The 17,231-nt window shown below is 44.5% G+C and overlaps 3 protein-coding genes and 1 long non-coding RNA gene across 5 annotated transcripts; 3 read left to right on the top strand and 1 right to left on the bottom strand.

Annotated features, from left to right (window-relative positions):
- Nucleotides 1-1,791: 1,791 nt before the first annotated feature.
- LOC112939380 (uncharacterized) lies at nt 1,792-2,751 on the bottom strand. 2 transcript variants are annotated; one of them, XR_010741905.1, is made up of 3 exons: nt 2,618-2,751; nt 2,415-2,521; nt 1,792-1,920 (listed from the first exon to the last, which is right to left on the bottom strand). It is a non-coding gene; the product is annotated as an uncharacterized lncRNA (long non-coding RNA). The 2 variants fall into 2 exon arrangements; XR_003243034.2 differs by lacking the exon at nt 1,792-1,920 and having other exon boundaries at nt 2,093-2,521.
- Nucleotides 2,752-2,800: 49 nt separating this feature from the next.
- On the top strand, nt 2,801-9,613 carry LOC4341708 (ubiquitin carboxyl-terminal hydrolase 15). Its single transcript, XM_015787599.3, has 11 exons — nt 2,801-3,359; nt 4,444-4,615; nt 4,712-4,800; nt 4,892-4,977; nt 5,056-5,224; nt 5,311-5,434; nt 5,561-5,718; nt 6,319-6,403; nt 6,497-6,706; nt 6,796-6,857; nt 7,345-9,613. The coding sequence occupies exons 1-11, from the start codon at nt 2,986-2,988 to the stop codon at nt 9,023-9,025; spliced, it is 3,210 nt and encodes a 1,069-aa protein (XP_015643085.1). The 5' UTR covers nt 2,801-2,985; the 3' UTR covers nt 9,026-9,613.
- A 364-nt stretch (nt 9,614-9,977) lies between these two features.
- On the top strand, nt 9,978-11,939 carry LOC4341707 (protein transport protein Sec61 subunit gamma-like). Its single transcript, XM_015787601.2, has 3 exons — nt 9,978-10,161; nt 10,251-10,366; nt 11,703-11,939. The coding sequence occupies exons 1-2, from the start codon at nt 10,068-10,070 to the stop codon at nt 10,364-10,366; spliced, it is 210 nt and encodes a 69-aa protein (XP_015643087.1). The 5' UTR covers nt 9,978-10,067; the 3' UTR covers nt 11,703-11,939.
- A 1,081-nt stretch (nt 11,940-13,020) lies between these two features.
- On the top strand, nt 13,021-15,868 carry LOC4341706 (uncharacterized). The gene is made up of 2 exons (XM_015787600.3): nt 13,021-13,180; nt 14,589-15,868. Exon 2 carries the CDS (start codon nt 14,611-14,613, stop codon nt 15,640-15,642), a length of 1,032 nt encoding a protein of 343 aa, XP_015643086.1. The 5' UTR covers nt 13,021-13,180; nt 14,589-14,610; the 3' UTR covers nt 15,643-15,868.
- The last annotated feature ends 1,363 nt before the right edge of the window (nt 15,869-17,231 follow it).

The following is a 17,231-nucleotide window of genomic DNA, read 5'->3' as shown; positions in this document are numbered from 1 at the left end:
GGGGAAAAAGACAGGTAAAGAAAGCGTGTCCCAGCATCCGGCACGAGACTTAGACATGGAGCGTGAGAGCGATTGGGGAGACAGAGCAGTGAAGATGACAAGTACAAGTCATCTCTAAATTGAAAAAAGAAAGAAAGAAAAGGAGATAAACAAGTGCGAAGGTAGTTGTTAGTTAGTTTAATTATGCAAGGCACTTCTCAAACCATGTAGCTATAAATTATAGCATTGCTTCTGCTAGCATTGACCTTAGGTCTAGGAGAAAACAGTTGAGAAGAAACTGCAGTAGGCAAGGCAGACTTCTTGAGTTTTTTATTTCTATCACCGGGGGCAAAATGTCCACTATTCATATATTACTTCCAATAATCTTAGGCCTTGTTTAGTTCCTAATTTTTTTTCCCAAAATCGTCGTATCGAATCTTTGGATACATGCATGTAGCATTAAATATAGATAAACTGAAAAACTAATTGCACAGTTTGCATGAAAAACGATCGCGAGACGAATCTTTTGAGCCTAATTAGTCCATAATTAGCCATAAGTGCTACAGTAACCCATATGTGCTAATGATGGATTAATTAGGCTTAATAAATTCGTCTCTCGCTTTCCAGGCGAGTTATGAAATTAGTTTTTTTATTCGTGGCCGGAAACCCCTTTCCGACATCTGGTCAAACATCCGATGTGACACCCAAAAATTTTCTTTTCACGAACTAAATAAGGCCTTATATGAGATTACACGGGAATACTGGGAAGAGAAAACACAAAGAAAGAGGAGGTGCTTAAAGTTTCCACCCACCAGAACATGTATATCCAAACTTCCAAACGACTCCTCTTTCTTTCCAAGCATCCACTTCACATGCAAACATGAAGCACACAAAATTGAAAATTGTCGAAGGGCCTTCTGCCACATGCACTGGCTCAATTTCCTGCGATAAGAGGTTGTGGTTGTCTAAGGTCATCTGCATCAATAAGCTATCAAGAATGACTTTACCTAATTGCTATCTAGATCAATGGTTGCAGCAACCTTTTAGGGAAGAAAGCCCCGAAGAAGGAAGATCCACTGCCACGCATATTAAGTCATCTTCAATTAGGTTTTAACAAATTGCCAACCAAGTCAACATCCTCCAACGCTCTTGAGGAGAAGGAGGCCCCATAGTGGAGGGCAGCTCAACGTTGCGGTCAAGGACACCCAAACGAAGAGGGTGAAGACGAAACTAGGAGTAGTCTAAAGTGAAATGGGGAAAGGCAACCATTGCACTGGTAGAGGAAGCATCAATAGCAGCGATAGAGAAAAGCATGGTTTAGAAAATCATAACGACCACCGGAAAAAAGGCTTGGCTCTTAACCAACATGCAAACCTACGTTGTCGATCAACGAGCATGCCAAGAGAGCGGGTTTAAAGCGAGAGACAAGGCAACGACATACTCAGGGTATATGATGGATCAAGGCGATGATGATTGAAGCAAAGCTAAGAACGACGACTATATTGACTTCAACCATGCACAGACGCATGTAGGCATAGGCATCAATTTGACTATAGGGAATGAAAGTAAATGATGTAGCAGACTGATGTCAGCTGAGTCAATGACGAGAAGAGCCTCAAACTTGGAATTAGAGAGGGAGGAAGGCACTGGGAGTCATGGTGCTAGGGGACAACCATGTTTTTTGGCAGAATGATGATGCGTTCAAGGAGGGGAGTGACGTTGAATGATGCCACCATCGCATACCGAAATAGGGTTTTCACCCAGAGCTCTAGTGTGGAGAGGAACATGTCGTGCAAAAAATGATGCCTTCAGGGATAAAGAAGAGGCTTGAGGGATATCACTGCCGTCGGCCCGTCTTTCAACCATGCAAAGCTTTCGCCCAACGCACCCCATCCACGCATGCCCATTTCCTATTGGAGCTTCAGGCGTTGGGAGTCCTCACTGCACCACACGTGAAGCTGTCAAGGAACGAGGTCTTCTGGTCTTTGAGATTTGCTTTTATATTTATTGTTAGCTTCTAGGAGTATTGAGGAAAGTCTAACATACTAACATATAATAACATTATAGCTAAAATTAATACAATGCATATAACTTTAGAAGTTAAACTATTCCCTCAATTAAACACTATCCATATAAAGATTTGTAGTAGTGGTATCTAATCGAGTACCGTTATATTTTAGAACTAATAGTATAGCCAACTACTGGTTACAAATTATTTATAGTCAATTCATACAATATTAACCTATAAATATACTATACCACACAATTAATATCTGGTTTCACGTGTCATACACACATACATCTTGAAGTCCGTGCTACAGTTGGTTATAAATCTATAGCTCGTTGCTCTTCTCTCCTTTAAAATATGCTTATAGCTGGCTTATAGTCTACTATTGTACCTGTTCTAAAGAGAACACGTAGAAAGCAATATTCACCTTTCTGTTTCTTTTCCAGAATCATCAGATGAAAAAAATATTCTCTCCCGCATCTCGTATCTGCATCCATCGAGGTCTCCCTATCTCCCTTTCAGATAAACAAACAACTGCAATGAGAAGAGAAGCCAACCAAACACCAACGTTGTCACGTCTGATAATAAACACACACGCGCAGGCACACTTGCCAAGCAGCAGCAGCAAACCTGCGTCTCTGCATGGACGCGTAGGCCGAGGCGAAAAGCAGAAGCAGAGGAGGAGGAGGTTTGACTCGTTCCACACCCGCTGCCACGTGGGCTCCACCTTACTGGGCCCCACGCGCCAGTGAGCGAAGCGGGAAGCGCCTCTCTCTCTCTTCTTCTCCACCTCCTCCTCCCCCTTCCGGCTCCGGCTGGGAATCTCACCCTCTTCGTGGCGGCGGACTCGCGGGTGGTGGTGGTGGTGGGGCCCACAGGTCAGTCGGTGGGTGAAGGGGTTTCGGCCGCGCCGCCTGGTCAGGCTTGCTCGGATGGTTGGAGGAGGCGGAGGCGGCGGCGTGGCGGGGAACCCTAACCCTAGGGCCCGGCTATATTAGATGCTGGGGGGAGGCCTCGGCGGCGGCGGGGGCGGCGGCGGTGCGGGTGGGCTGGGCCTCGACCTCTCGGCGGTGATCCAGGCGGCGGTGGTCGGCCTCGTGCTGTTCTCGGCGGCCGTCGTCGCCGTGCGCCGCGCCGCGTCGAGGTACTTCGTCGTCGACGCCGCGGGGTTCGCCGCCTCCTCGTACGACGATCACCACCACCCCCACCACCACCTCGTGATGACGCCTCGCGGGGAGGAGCAGCAGCGGCAGCAGGGCGGCGGCGCGGCGCAGGGGGCGCAAGCCGCCGCCAGTGGGGGCGGGGAGCCCTGTGCCGCGTGCGGCTACATCGCCACCAAAAAGTGCTCCGGGTGCAAGCGCGTGCGGTATTGGTGCGTCCCCTTCCTCCTCCTCCTCCTTTTCGTGTGTAACTTGTAGTGGTCTTGTACCGCATATACGATCTTAGAGTCTCACCTAGTTCCTTCCCCGCGAAATTCGTCACTTCGTGTGTGCAATTGGGGGTGGCGTCTGGCGCAGGCAACGGTACCAGGATCTTGCACGGGGTTCTTGGTCAAGCTATGGTTGTCCTGGCTGTGAATTGTGATTTTATTACTGCTGTTTCTTTAAGTTCTTGGGGGAATTGGTGTTTCGGAGTCTTGTGGTTCGTGTGAGCGGATATGCGTAATTGTTGGGCTACTGCGGTTTGAATGCTATGACGAGGGCGCTTGAATTTGGATGGAATATGCGGAGAGATGATCTTGTCTCTTATGTGATCTTGTGCCTAATTTGCGTGATTGGATTGGTTGGTTGTGTTGTAATGGCTGTTAGTATTAGGAGAAACTTTGGGTTCTTGTTTGTCGCGTTGAATGTGGTTCACAACTTCACCCTGCAGTGAAGTTTTTAGTTTCTCATTTACTGGTTTTTGAATGAGTAAGCATCACAGCAGATAGTCCACGATTAATCTGTTATTTTGGCCAATGTGTGCAGTCACACCAGAAGAAAGTGTTTCTTGGTGTATAGTATGTTTTGTTTGTTGCCATTTACAAACTTGTGAAATTTTGGCGTCACCAAATTTTGGTAAGGCGATAAACCCAACATACTCCAACATCACAGCCACACCAAACTTAGGTAATTCCGGAAGATTACACTCTTGATAACTACACCCAATTTAATATGGCTTCAGATGAAACACTCCCCCACATTGCTCTGCCTCACAAAAAAATGGGTAATGGTTAGGTTTATTTTGTCAATAAGTAAAACATGCCCAACATTTGGATGATCCTATTATTGCAAAACATTGTATAATCTGATCTTTCAAGGTTCTACTGCACTGGAATAGACTTGCATTGTTTTGCCACATAATAAGGGTTACATGACTCCATGATTCACAATTACCGAACCCTGTTTCCCTAGTATCTTTGATAACCATGCTCACCATATTTCTGGACCTGAACATCAGTTTGTGCACTTATTCAGTTCTCAAGGATGTCAGTCAAAGCATTGGCAATCTGGTCACAAGTTCAAGTGCAAACAAATGAAAAAATCAAGCCCTGCTGACAAGCTATCAGGTGGAGGCGAGGAAGACAGAAATAAGTTATCTGGTTTTGGTCCCATCTCATTAGTACCTGCCCGTAGAAAATTAAACAAGGTGAATGATTGTGCTCTTAATCCAAAACCGTGTGTGTGACATGCCAAAATGTATATTTATGTAGTTTAACATTTTTCACTAATGTTTCATATGCAGGTCATCTTTCCATATGATGAATTTCTAAAGCTGTGCAACTGGAGGGACCTTGATTATTTACCTTGTGGCCTTTTGAATTGTGGCAACAGGTATAATAGAATAGTACTATATTGCACTTATGTCTGTTTGCTTTGCAAATACCTCCTTAAATCCATAATATATCGTGTTTTATCTGTGCAGTTGCTTTGCCAATGTTGTTTTACAATGTCTTTCATGTACGAGGCCACTTGCAGCCTATCTCTTAGGAATGGACCATAGCAGGGAATGTAAGTGCTATCTTCCCATGACTATGTAAGGAAGTCTAGTTTTACACTTAAACAATGTTCAACATCTCTACCTTTCAGGTTATAAGAGACATGAAGATTGGTGTTTCTTGTGCGAACTGCAATGCCATATCCAAAGGGCAAGTGAAAGTATGCATCCATTTGCGCCGAAGAACATTCTTTCTCACCTGCCAAATATAGGTGGGAACCTTGGCTTTGGTAGACAAGAGGATGCTCATGAATTCATGAGGTGAATTTTCTTATCTCTTAATCTTTTGTCAGCTTGGCCTCTTTTGAACCGCCTTCCCAATGTTGAATAATTCATTGTACCCATAGGTTTGCAATAGATAAGATGCAATCTGCTTGTCTTGATGAATTTGGAGGCGAGAAGGCTGTAGACCCTAGCACGCAAGAAACGACTCTTATTCAACACATATTTGGTGGTCGTCTGCAATCCCAGGTTTCTTCTGTTTCTGTTAGATATAGGGTTTCAATCTACAGTGTTTGAGTTTGGCTTTTTTGGCACCCTATTTTCAATCCGCTCTAAACTCCCATGAATATGGCCTAACTGAAAGGACATGTGTAGGTTCAATGTACTGCATGTGGAATGGTCTCAAATCGCTATGAGAATATGATGGACTTAACAGTTGAAATTCATGGTGATGCTGACTCCTTGGAAGAATGCTTAGATAAGTTCACTGCAGTAGAGTGGCTTGATGGTGATAATAAGTACAAATGTGATGGGTAAGTGAACAATATTTTCTGCAATTTTGTGCGTCAATGGTATCTACACACGTCCAAATCCTGCAGGGGCATAATAGTTTTAATCATGCCCATCAGTGAAAGCAATGGTTTGACCATCCGTTGAAATTAGCTTTTCCTCTTCTTTTTGGAGAGATTAGTTTTTCCTTACTATTGATCACTACAGAATGATCTCATTTTGGTCCACTTAAGTCTCATCTAAAATTCATTAATATGAATTACTTTGACGATAATATATAGGAAGGAATAGTTGAACTTGGGTCTAGTATTTGAATCAATATAAATAGCTTGTGAGTTTGTGGCCACATTCTTAGTCTAAATTCTATTAGTTGGTTTAAGATGGAGTGTTTTTAATATGATAGCTGTCTGGAATCACCCAAGCGTTGTCATTCTCACGAATTCAACCCGAGGAAGATTTTATGGTAATAGTGCCATCTCCCATCAATATATGGACTAGGACATTGGTTAATACACCACTTATATTTTGTCTGCTATTGAGCTCCTCTCTCTCTCTCTCCCTCTGTCTATATACATCAAATGTTCCTTTTTTTTCGCTCTAATGCATTGGTTGCTTTTATACAGATGCAGCGACTATGTCAAAGCACAGAAACGTCTTACAGTTTATCAAGCTCCAAATATCCTCACAATTACTCTGAAAAGATTCCAGGTTAGGACAGCAGCTTGTTGTAACTATATCAATGCAATTGTATACTTGTATTATGACATACTTGGATAACAAGCTTTCATATGGTTATCACAGAGTGGTAGATTTGGGAAACTAAACAAGAGAGTTACATTCCCAATGAAGTTAGACCTAACGCCATACATGAGTAGCACTGATGGAAGTGACCAATACGATCTCTATGCTGTTGTTGTTCATCTGGATATGCTCAATGCTTCATTTTTTGGGCATTATATATGCTATATAAAAAATTACCGAGGACGCTGGTATAAAATTGATGACTGCAAGGTACGTGTTCACCTTTTTATGTTATTAGTATATGACCATATGAATACTTGTCATAGTCAGTGATACTACTTGCCTACTTTTGTTTGTAGGTTATGGCTGTTGATGAGGAGGAAGTACATGCTCAAGGTGCTTATATGCTTCTATATAGCAGGTAATTTCTATTAGAATGATTATGTTAATGCCTGTTGCCATCATATGTCCATTGTATTGGGAAATTCTACCTTCTAAATTTGCCGTACTCTTTGAATCTTGTGATATTCTTTATATCAACAAGACAACAGTAGCAATCAAGATAGTGGAAGTACATTATTAAAGCAACCTAACCTAAATCATTAAGTATGAACTGTTTAATTACCAACGAGACAGGCTCATAACTCAGACTTGCTTCCCATATTGCTCTGTTGTTGACTTATCTGTTTTAGGCTTGTTAGCTTAACAGCTGTATGACAGAACTTTCATAATCACTTTTTTTTTATCTTACCATGTTTGCATTTTTCTTCTTATGCTCAATATTTTGTTTTCTCCAACTAATGAACCTCTTCACAGGAATCTAACAAATATTACTTGTCTGATGTTGAGAGCAATGCTTATTGTTCTGGATCTGACATTCTCTGCTTTGTCTTTATGATCATCTGCAGGAGAACAGCTCGCCCTAGGCCACTAATTGCAGTAGAAGAACTCATGAAACAGCAGCAACAGTTGAAAGTATGCCCTTTGAATGGACAAAATCATTTGATACAAGAGGATGTGCCATTAGAAGGCGTGCCATCTTTGAAACCCTCAGAAGATCTGGAAGTTGATTTTGAATCCAACAACAAATCTTTACATACTATGGACAGAGAGCCAGACCTGGATTTTCATGTGAGCTTTGATAGAGATAAGTTCACTAACAATGATATTATGCACCCACCAGTTTCAACGGTATCGCATGCCCTTGATGAAAATACTAGAGGAGATTCAGGTTTTCCATTGGAAGAATCGAACACCATGGGATCTGTGCAATTTGGCAACTCCACATATGAAACATCTTTAGTGCATTCCCCTGCAGAGCAGTGTGAAGAACCTGCGTCATGTATTGATTCAGTTGACTACATGGAAATTGACACTGAAGCTGGCGTTAAAGTTGAAAGATGGAGCAGGCCTGCCTTAGGTGATTCAGTTGGAGTGATGGGGAATGGTACATTGGTCCCGGCATTGGAGAATGGTTTGGCGGGTAAACCAATTCCTGGTTTTCCCGACAAACCCTCGAGAATAAATTCATTCTTTGCAGAAGGATGTCAAACTGGTGACAATGGTGCTGGTTCCTCGCAAGAGTTGAATGGTCATTGCAATGGAGAACCCAGTTGCCCAGAGCAAGGAGTTCTGACCAATGGTGGCAACACGCCCTCTCCAAGCACACAATGCTATGAAAATAAGTTTGCAACATCCACCAACGGCAACTATTCTATTGGGAATGGTGATACATTATCTAGCAGCAACTCATTACATGCGGGCAAACAGAATGCTGGCTTTACCTATAATGGTTTCAATCCAAAACCTTACAAAGAACCATCAGGAAGCAACACATATCTGAATAATACATGCAATGGTAAACCATCGGAAGATAATCACAATAAATGTGCCCCAAACCTGCCGGCAAAAGATTGCCAAGGGGGCATGCCATTCTTACATCGTGGCTTCCTTCTAAGGCCTTGTTCTAGGGGAAATCCAGGCAAATGTGATGATGGCTTGTCAATTAGTAATGGCACATCATCATCCTTTGTGAGTAGTAACAGCAAATCAAGTAATATTTCATCATCTCGAAATGGTGAAGGAGGCACACCATTCTTGTCTCCTAGTTTTCGCACAAATCATTGCAGAGAGTCAGCTGCCATGGACACCTCTGCAAGCTCTGTCCATGATTTGAAAACCAGCTATAACATTTCCTTGGAGCAAAAATCTATTGGTGCTGCAGTACCGTCAGACCTGATAAAAGAAAGTTGGGGTGAAGATGGCACGACTTTTGGCACTGTTTACCAACAAAGAGCAACTTCTGTTGATAATGTAAGCAGCCGCCATGATGAAAATGGGCATGTGATTTTGGGTGCCAATAATTCCAGTTATGGAGGAGAAAACGGCAGTAATAATGGAATTCTTGATATGAATAGCAGCAGTAGCCAAAGGGACGCAGCATCTAGTACCATGATGGCTTCTGAGAAAGGCATAGGACCTAAAACAGCTGACCAAGTCAATTACATATCTGATGCACTTGAACATGATGGTTTGCGACGAAGATTAACCTCAAATTTTCCTGATCAGAATGGTATTGATGCTCAATAAACTGTGGTCACCACTGGAGCGCATAAACTGGAAGGCTATGAGCTCAAGTTGTCCGGGTTGAATGGATATAAACTGAAGGGCAATGAGCTGGAAATCGGAAGAATGCCTGATCTCATATTGGTTGGTTGATTCAATTGATTACTTGAAACTGTAATTGGAGCAAACATTGTTTGCTTGGCAGTAATTTTGCCTCTTTTCCACATGGCTTCCTCCTGTGAGGTGGAGGGGTGTCTCTGGGCTTCCACACAATTTGCAGAGGCTCAGATGCTCCCCTGATTCCATGTTCTTGTTGCCTTTAGGGTACATAGCAGATTGTAGGCTTACCTTGTTCCCACCATGTTGGTGGATCCATAGCTCAAATAAACCTGAATGCTGACTCCGTTGTCAAGAAAGCTGAATCAACTGTAGAGTGATAAAAGAGGAAGATTCTGATCGCTTTCTTCATCTGATGCCCGTTTTGACCCCAATTGGTGCAAACAGATTTATGATCTTTACAATGCAACCACGATCTTTGTTGGTCGGACCAGAACTGTAAGCAACTGATGGTTCTCATTTTTTTGGTTATCACGAAGGTGTATGTTTGCTTAATTGCATTACTGTAACTACCACGATCAGCAAAAGATGGTTTTACGAACATGCCCTTGTGTATGTTCATCAGGCTTAATTTGCAGTGCGGTAATCACAATTAGCTCTTCACGAATTACACTTGATCGTATTGTCACAATGTCACCCACCGTGTGCTTTTACAGTTACAGTGAGTGAGCAGTTATCTCATTGGTAGAGTCTGGAAAAGCATATCCCGAGTGAAAATTTCAATGGTTTTCAAGAATTCAAATAAGAATTCAAATCTGATGAAATTTGACCGAAATCTAGTGAAAACCAGTCACGGAGAAGAGCACACAGGAACAATGTTTCGAGCGGTTATAAAGGGAGCCATCCGCTGAACAAACTCGCCAAAAGCGAAGCAGTCCCCACCCCGACCGCGTCCACCTCCTCTCTTCTCCCACGCGCGCCTCGCCTCGTCTCCTCTCGAGATCTCGCCATGGACGCCATCGACTCCGTGGTGGATCCCCTCCGCGAGTTCGCCAAGGACAGCGTCCGCCTCGTCAAGCGCTGCCACAAGCCCGACCGCAAGGGTAGGGAGCGCCTCGCCTCGTCTCGTCTCGTCTCGTCTCTGCCCTTGGCGCGGTTTCCGCCCAGATCTGACGGTGGCTTTGCTCTGCAGAGTTCTCCAAGGTGGCGTTGCGGACGGCGATCGGGTTCGTCGTCATGGGATTCGTCGGCTTCTTCGTCAAGCTAATCTTCATCCCCATCAACAACATCATCGTCGGGTCCGGCTAGGTATGTCACATCAGCTTGCCCGTTCCCTCCCTCCGTTAGAGTTAGATCTAGTTGTTTTGCCTTGTGAATTTGCGATGTGCATGCCTGTGTGTGAATTTGTGGTTGTTTCCGTGAAATTGGGTGCTGTGGCCTGTGGGAGTTGGCATGTGGTCAGTTCTGGCAGATCTCGACCGATTCAAGTATGATGGTTCGGTTTGCTTGCGAATTTTGTGGTTTTGCTTGTGCTTGTGGTGCATGATTGGATTGTACAGAATTTGTCATAAATGATAAATGATAAATATTTGCTGATATTTTAGGAGACTGTTTACTCACAGATGATGAGCCCGCCAATAGTGTAGGAGTTCTGATGAATATAGCCGTAGCAACTTGTCCGTGTTATTTATTTCTTCTGTTCTTCGTGATGCAATTGTCGAAGTTGAGCTTAAGTTATAGCTATGGAAGAAAGCTTGGCTGAGTTGTTTATTTCGACATGCTGTTATGATCTTGTATTGCAGTTGTTCATCAGAGGCATGTAACTGCAGATATAGGTTGTGAACAATGTTTGTGATAAGTTGACCAAATTGTTATGTAGTACCAGCGCCCATGGTCGGATCTATCTGTGTAGGGTTTACTTTCATCTGAATATTAGGCTCAACAGCTAGAAAAGATATTTGTAACTGCTTTCATGTGAACCTGGCTTAGTTGTAACAACTTCATGAACCCTGGATATCAAGGATTCTTTGTAGTTATTTTGTCAATGCTGAATACACTTAGCTGATGCATACATCCCATGTTGGTACCCTATGCGGCTATGCCTGATTGTTTTGCCTGCTCCATCACAAATTCACAATGCACTAGGTATTGGGGCAATCATTTGACTGAGTCGGATACAACTACCATACATGAGCAAACATTTATGCCCTAACTGCTTTTTATGTTGAAGGAACAAATTTTATTACAACACCTGCTTTCAAATATACTGCTATTGTATTGAATTGTAAAAACATCCAATTGAAGTCCTGTGTTTTTGGCTAATATTGTATGGATTTAAATTATGTGATTTAGTAACACGGAGTGTTTTCATACCTTTACCTACGCATGCTATTTTTTCTTTTTCATACATTTTTAGCGATGTATAGCATACGGAATCTCCTTAAACCTTGTTTCAGTGTTTGGGTGTTCTCTTGGTAAGACTTGGGGATCGGCATGAAGATTGAACCAAAATCATTCTCTTTCATTAGAAGAGGATGTCTACTTGTTTCTTCTCCCTGCCTATTCAAACTAGCCCATTGAAATTTCTATTTGAGTTCATGTCAGTATAAGCAGTGCACTAATAGCAACTTCTGTTGATCGGCAGGTTGGATGCTAAAGAAAGACTAGCATGGGGATATAGTGGAGTACTCATCAAGGAGAAAACAGAAGATTATTGAGGATAGTGCTGTGTTCTAAAGTAGGCGTCCAAAGTTCATTGACCCGTTTCAAGAAACTGTTGCTAAAAGATGGTTTATATTCTGTTCCCTTTTTGTGGAGAAATCATCGTACTGAATTAGACTTTGCAATTAGCATGCAATGAAATGTTCATGTTTTTGCCGTATCCCTGTGTTCCACATACCAATAGCACTGTCGTGATATCAACCAGTATCGTTAGGCTTCTAGATACTCAATCTGTTATGCATGCGTCGTAACTGCTCGATGCATCTGATCTCCTGCCCTCGAGGTCTATTTGATGGATATGCAGGTAAAAAATGGAAGAATAATAGTACTCGGAAGTAACAACGATGGAGAATCACAGCACACAAGTATCTCGATGAAAATTCAGGTGGAGGACCGCGATCATCTGTTTTTTGACGGACGTGTATCAGGCCATAATTAGTTCATTACCATACAATTACCATATAAAAAGCTGGTGCTAAGTTGCTACCAGAGACCTGTATGATGTAGGCTGTAGCTCAATAGAACTCATGCTGGGTTGGAGCTCAATAGAACCCGACATAATTGTGTCAGGAATAAGAGCGAAACAGCGTGTCATATAACTCCTGCGATTTAAACACACCTGCACAAGAACTGATAAAAAAGAAGCGCAAATTCAAAGAGGCCAGCGATTTAAGCACAACTGCACAAGAACTAATTAAAAAAAGAAGTCCAAATTCAAACAGGCCAAGAATGCCTCAAGTCCAGTTGGCTGCTACAACCGATGGCGCAACATGATAAGAGTTTGAGTTCAGTTATTTGGTTATACCTGACTGCTTGGGCATGTTTCTAACTGAAGATGGATTGAAGAGTGTTGTTGATTCCGATCACCTGTTCTCGACTTATTCAGCAATCGGCAGAACTTGTTGATTCAAATTAGACCGTTTGGAAGTAGCCCTGTTCGAAGCTGAGGTGGATAAAGGTTAACTACTGACACGCAAAAAAAGAAAACATTAGCACATGAATAATTAATTTTTAATTATTTTAAACTTTAAAGCAACCTCTATATATTTTTTTATATATAAAATACATCATTTATAGCAGATTAAAAAACATGCTAATAAAAACCGAGATAGGACCTTGTCTATCTCAGGATCTCCTTGTCTATCTCTTGAGGCCCATCACAAAATTTGGGCCCACATCACGTCGAGACGGCGCGGCCCAATTCATGAGGCTTCACGCGACTAGACGCATACCGAATCCCCGATTCGTCCACGCCCCTTGCTGCGCCGCCTCCCTCGTCTCGTCTCGTTCCTCCCTCTCCGGCGGCCGGATCGGCGAACCCCCTCCCGCCGCCGCACGCGCGCGCGCTCCCCGGCTTCGCCGCCGAGCAGAGGGGTAGCGGAGGCTAGGGCTCCCTTCCGGGTAGGTCACTCTGTCCTCCTCTGTTTCGATGTCTCCGTATTGCAGATTCTGCCATGTCTTGGGACTGTGTGCGTATGGATTCCCGCTTGAGCAAGAGAGAGGGGAGAGGGGGATGCTTGATTAGGGGATATTGACATTTTCTGCACTCTGGAGCGTAGGAATTTCAAGAGCATGGAGTAGTTCCCTTAGATGAGAGGCGGAATCAGCTTAAACCCTTGCCCCGCCTCCTTGTGCTTGTAGGGTTTCCTTACTAGCATTTGATTTGAAACCTATGACCGGCGTAGAGGGTTTATTATCCTTTCAAGGAATTCTGTTGCAGATTTTGATACTCGGAACTCCAAATCCGTAGGTGTCAATATTAAAATGGTGGTACTGTGTTGTGTATTATCTATGGATTTGTTTCATCCCCCATCCTGATGTGTGAGCAATTCGAAGTAAATTGCATTTTGTTTGTAGTGTGGAAGTCAATGACAAGTAGTAGCAGATCCAGGCTTTTAATTTAACTGTAAAAGGAAGATTGTGTGCTTAGCATGCTTCAGTACACCAGCCCATCCCGCCCTAATGTAGCAATGCCTCGCACGCATCGTAGTATTATTCAGCTGCACTCACATTTTGCTGGAGTTTGCCAGATACAGAACAGGACCAGAAATTGTTCCAGTTCAACTTCATTTGCCACGGCTGCCCCAGTCGAAGGGACCCATGTGCTTGCCTTTGCTAGGCCAAAAACTTTAAGCTGTATATTAATCTTCCAATGGTTGTACTCAATTTGTTCATCATGTCACTATTCACTAAGCTGCCATACTTGATTTAAGTCTCTGTGTGTATATCCTTGTGCCCACAGTATCCCTGCCAAGGCTTTCGCTTGTCCTTTGTGTGGCCAATTTGATTGATAAAACTATTCAAGCTACTTTGAACTGGTTTCATCTGCAGTTAGCTATTTTTTTCAAACCACCTAAAATTTGTTTTTGCCGTTACTGTTCTAATGTTGATTGGTATTATGTATAGTTATTTTGTATTAATTGGACCACTTTTGTGACTTACACATATATTGAAGACACAAATGTTCTGTATCAACTGTTATCTGCGATTGTGGGGGTTCCATGTATAGCCAGGGTGTTGCACCAAACATGAGATCCAATTTAGTTTTGCCTAATACATCCAACACATGCATATTTGTCTCTGGAATTTGGAAACTGTAGCCCGGTGCACCCACTGTCCTTTGGTTTTGTACAGCAATTCAATCGTTTTTGCTCTGGATATGTACTGGCTGTGATCTTGCTTGTGTGCTGGAAGAAGGATGGTGTTATCCTTTCTGTTTGTTTCAATATTCTTCTGTACGCCTGTGTAGGTAGGACTTGAAGTGGGCTGTTCAATTCTTCTAGTCATCTTATAACTCTCTTGATCGCAGGAACTTAACTTCCAACTTCAAGATGTTCCCCCCAGGCAACAATTCTTTGGCTCTTTCAGCCCCAAGGCCAGGAATGGAGCTGGCTAACATTCAACAGCATCCTAATCAAGCTCTTGGGCCTGGTGGGAAGCAACGTACATCCAGTCTGGAGGCCCCAATAATGCTACTCACAGGCCATCAGAGCGCTGTGTACTGTATGAAGTTCAACCCTGCAGGAACTGTGATAGCATCAGGCTCCCATGACAAGGATATCTTCTTGTGGTATGTCCATGGTGACTGTAAGAACTACATGGTACTGAGAGGGCACAAGAATGCTGTTCTTGACCTTCAATGGACTACTGATGGGACTCAGATCATCTCTGCAAGCCCTGACAAGACTGTGAGAGTGTGGGACGTTGAGACTGGCAAGCAAGTCAAGAAGATGGCCGAGCACTCATCTTTTGTCAACTCATGTTGCCCGGCTCGAAAGTGGCCACCTCTGGTTGTAAGTGGATCGGATGATGGAACAGCAAAGCTGTGGGATTTGCGTCAAAGAGGTGCTATACAAACACTTCCCGACAAGTACCAGATTACAGCCGTCAGCTTCTCAGAGGCGGCAGATAAGGTTTTCACTGGTGGCCTAGACAATGATGTCAAATGGTGGGATCTCCGTAAGAATGAAGTGACAGAGTATCTCAAAGGACACCAGGACATGATAACCGGAATGCAGCTTAGTCCAGATGGGTCTTATCTCCTAACCAATGCAATGGACAATGAGCTCAAAATCTGGGACTTGCGCCCTTACGCCCCAGAGAACCGGAACATCAAGACCCTCACAGGACACCAGCATAACTTTGAGAAGAACCTGTTGAAGTGCAGCTGGTCCCCTGATAATCGCAAGGTCACTGCCGGGAGTGCTGATCGCATGGTCTACATCTGGGACACAACATCAAGGCGGATCTTGTACAAGCTTCCTGGCCACAACGGTTCTGTCAACGAGACCGCATTCCATCCCACCGAGCCTGTCATTGGATCTTGCGGCAGTGACAAGCAGATTTATCTTGGGGAGCTTTAAGGGTACTACCATCACATTTTCATCTAGAAGCTATTGTACTATCTTGTTATGAAGGCAAACAGAAACTACCATCCTTGCAATGTTTCTTCATCTGAAAAATTCTAATGCACGATTGACTGACCAGAATCTCCTTTGTAGATTGTATTGAGGCCAGTGGGTCTTTTCAAACTTCTCCATGTTCTGTGCCTTCATCATTCATGTTATCCTACCTGTGACTATTCTGCCATTCCCTGTCAATCACTGATTGCATGTTTACCTCTCTGAAACCTGCTTGCAATCTGCTGATTTGAGGCAGTGTTTAACAAACATTTTTTGTTTACTGGTGGCGCGGGAGCTTTGCTAGTCGACATACACCCTCCAGAAGTTGATTTGTCTTTGGGACGGAGGGATTATGCGAAAGCTATACAAATTACAACCTAGAAGATGCTTGGTGCTTTTACCTGTGGCAGTTCGACGAAACCGGCTACTGATGCAATGTTTATCATCTGCTTAGATTAGTAGTAGATCTTTCTACAACATATATATACCACTTTACAAAATATTAGATCCAAACTCAACTTATAGTCTTACACATTGAGATATAAATGTGTCCTTTTTCGAGTTTGAACTTAAATTTTTGGTGGACTGATATATGAGTAATACTATACTCTACACGTCATTGTGTGAATTTCTTTTCAAAAGATTTCACAACTACTCCTATTTGTGTTGGATTTGAAAAACAAAATTACACGAGAGGACATCATCGATGGATTAGAGTCCATTTTCAGATTTTGCTCGTGATTGTTATGGGCCTTATGGCTACGTCAATCTGAAGCAGCCGAGTACACTGTCCATTGCATCTGCCTCTGTCTCATCCACCATTGATGATTCACCAAGGTTGAGTACACTACTGGTGTTCTTGTCATGGTGTGCCCTGCACTGGTAGTAGAACGCCGCGCATGCGTAGCACGCGGCGAGCCTCGCCGCGAGAACGGCCGGGACGACGACGAACGCCGGCGCGCCGTCCCCGCACCACCGCGACGGCGCCTGCTCGACAAGGCTCGCCGCGAGCGCGACGGCGATGCCGCGCGCCCTGCGCCCGGTCACCAGCGCCTCGGCCCTGTCCACGGCGGCGGGGCCCTGGTAGCCGTCCTCCACGGCGGCGACGACCAGGCTCATCCTGCAGGCGATGTCCGAGTGCGCGAACAGCACCGGGCCGAGCCAAGCCACGAGCGCGGCCGACGCCGACACGGCCATCAGCTCGGCGCCCGCGCCGCCGCCGGTCGCCGCCGCCGCGCCCAGGAACGCCCTGAGCGTGAGCAGGAGCGACGCCATCGCCGTCGTCAGGAGCTCGACGTACAGCGCCGTCACCGCCGGCCGCGTCCACGTGCGCCGCGCCTCCCGGAGGACAGCCTCGACGGAGAGGCGCCCCCGCCGCCGGCCATGGCGCGCGGCCGATGACGCCACGCAGACGGCGAGCACCGACGACGCCACGGACGCCAGGTACCCCACCGGCTCGACGCGCGCGGCGTCGTCGTCGTCGTGGGCGCTCGGCGGCGGCGGCGAGAGCCCGGAGAGCGCGAGCGCGAGGTTGCAGGCCACGAGCACGA

The sequence above is a fragment of the Oryza sativa genome, chromosome 6, assembly GCF_034140825.1.
Source record: "Oryza sativa Japonica Group chromosome 6, ASM3414082v1".
NCBI lineage: Eukaryota > Viridiplantae > Streptophyta > Magnoliopsida > Poales > Poaceae > Oryza > Oryza sativa.
Note: the sequence above shows the minus strand (reverse complement) of the source record. Positions and strands in the feature narration are given on the sequence as shown.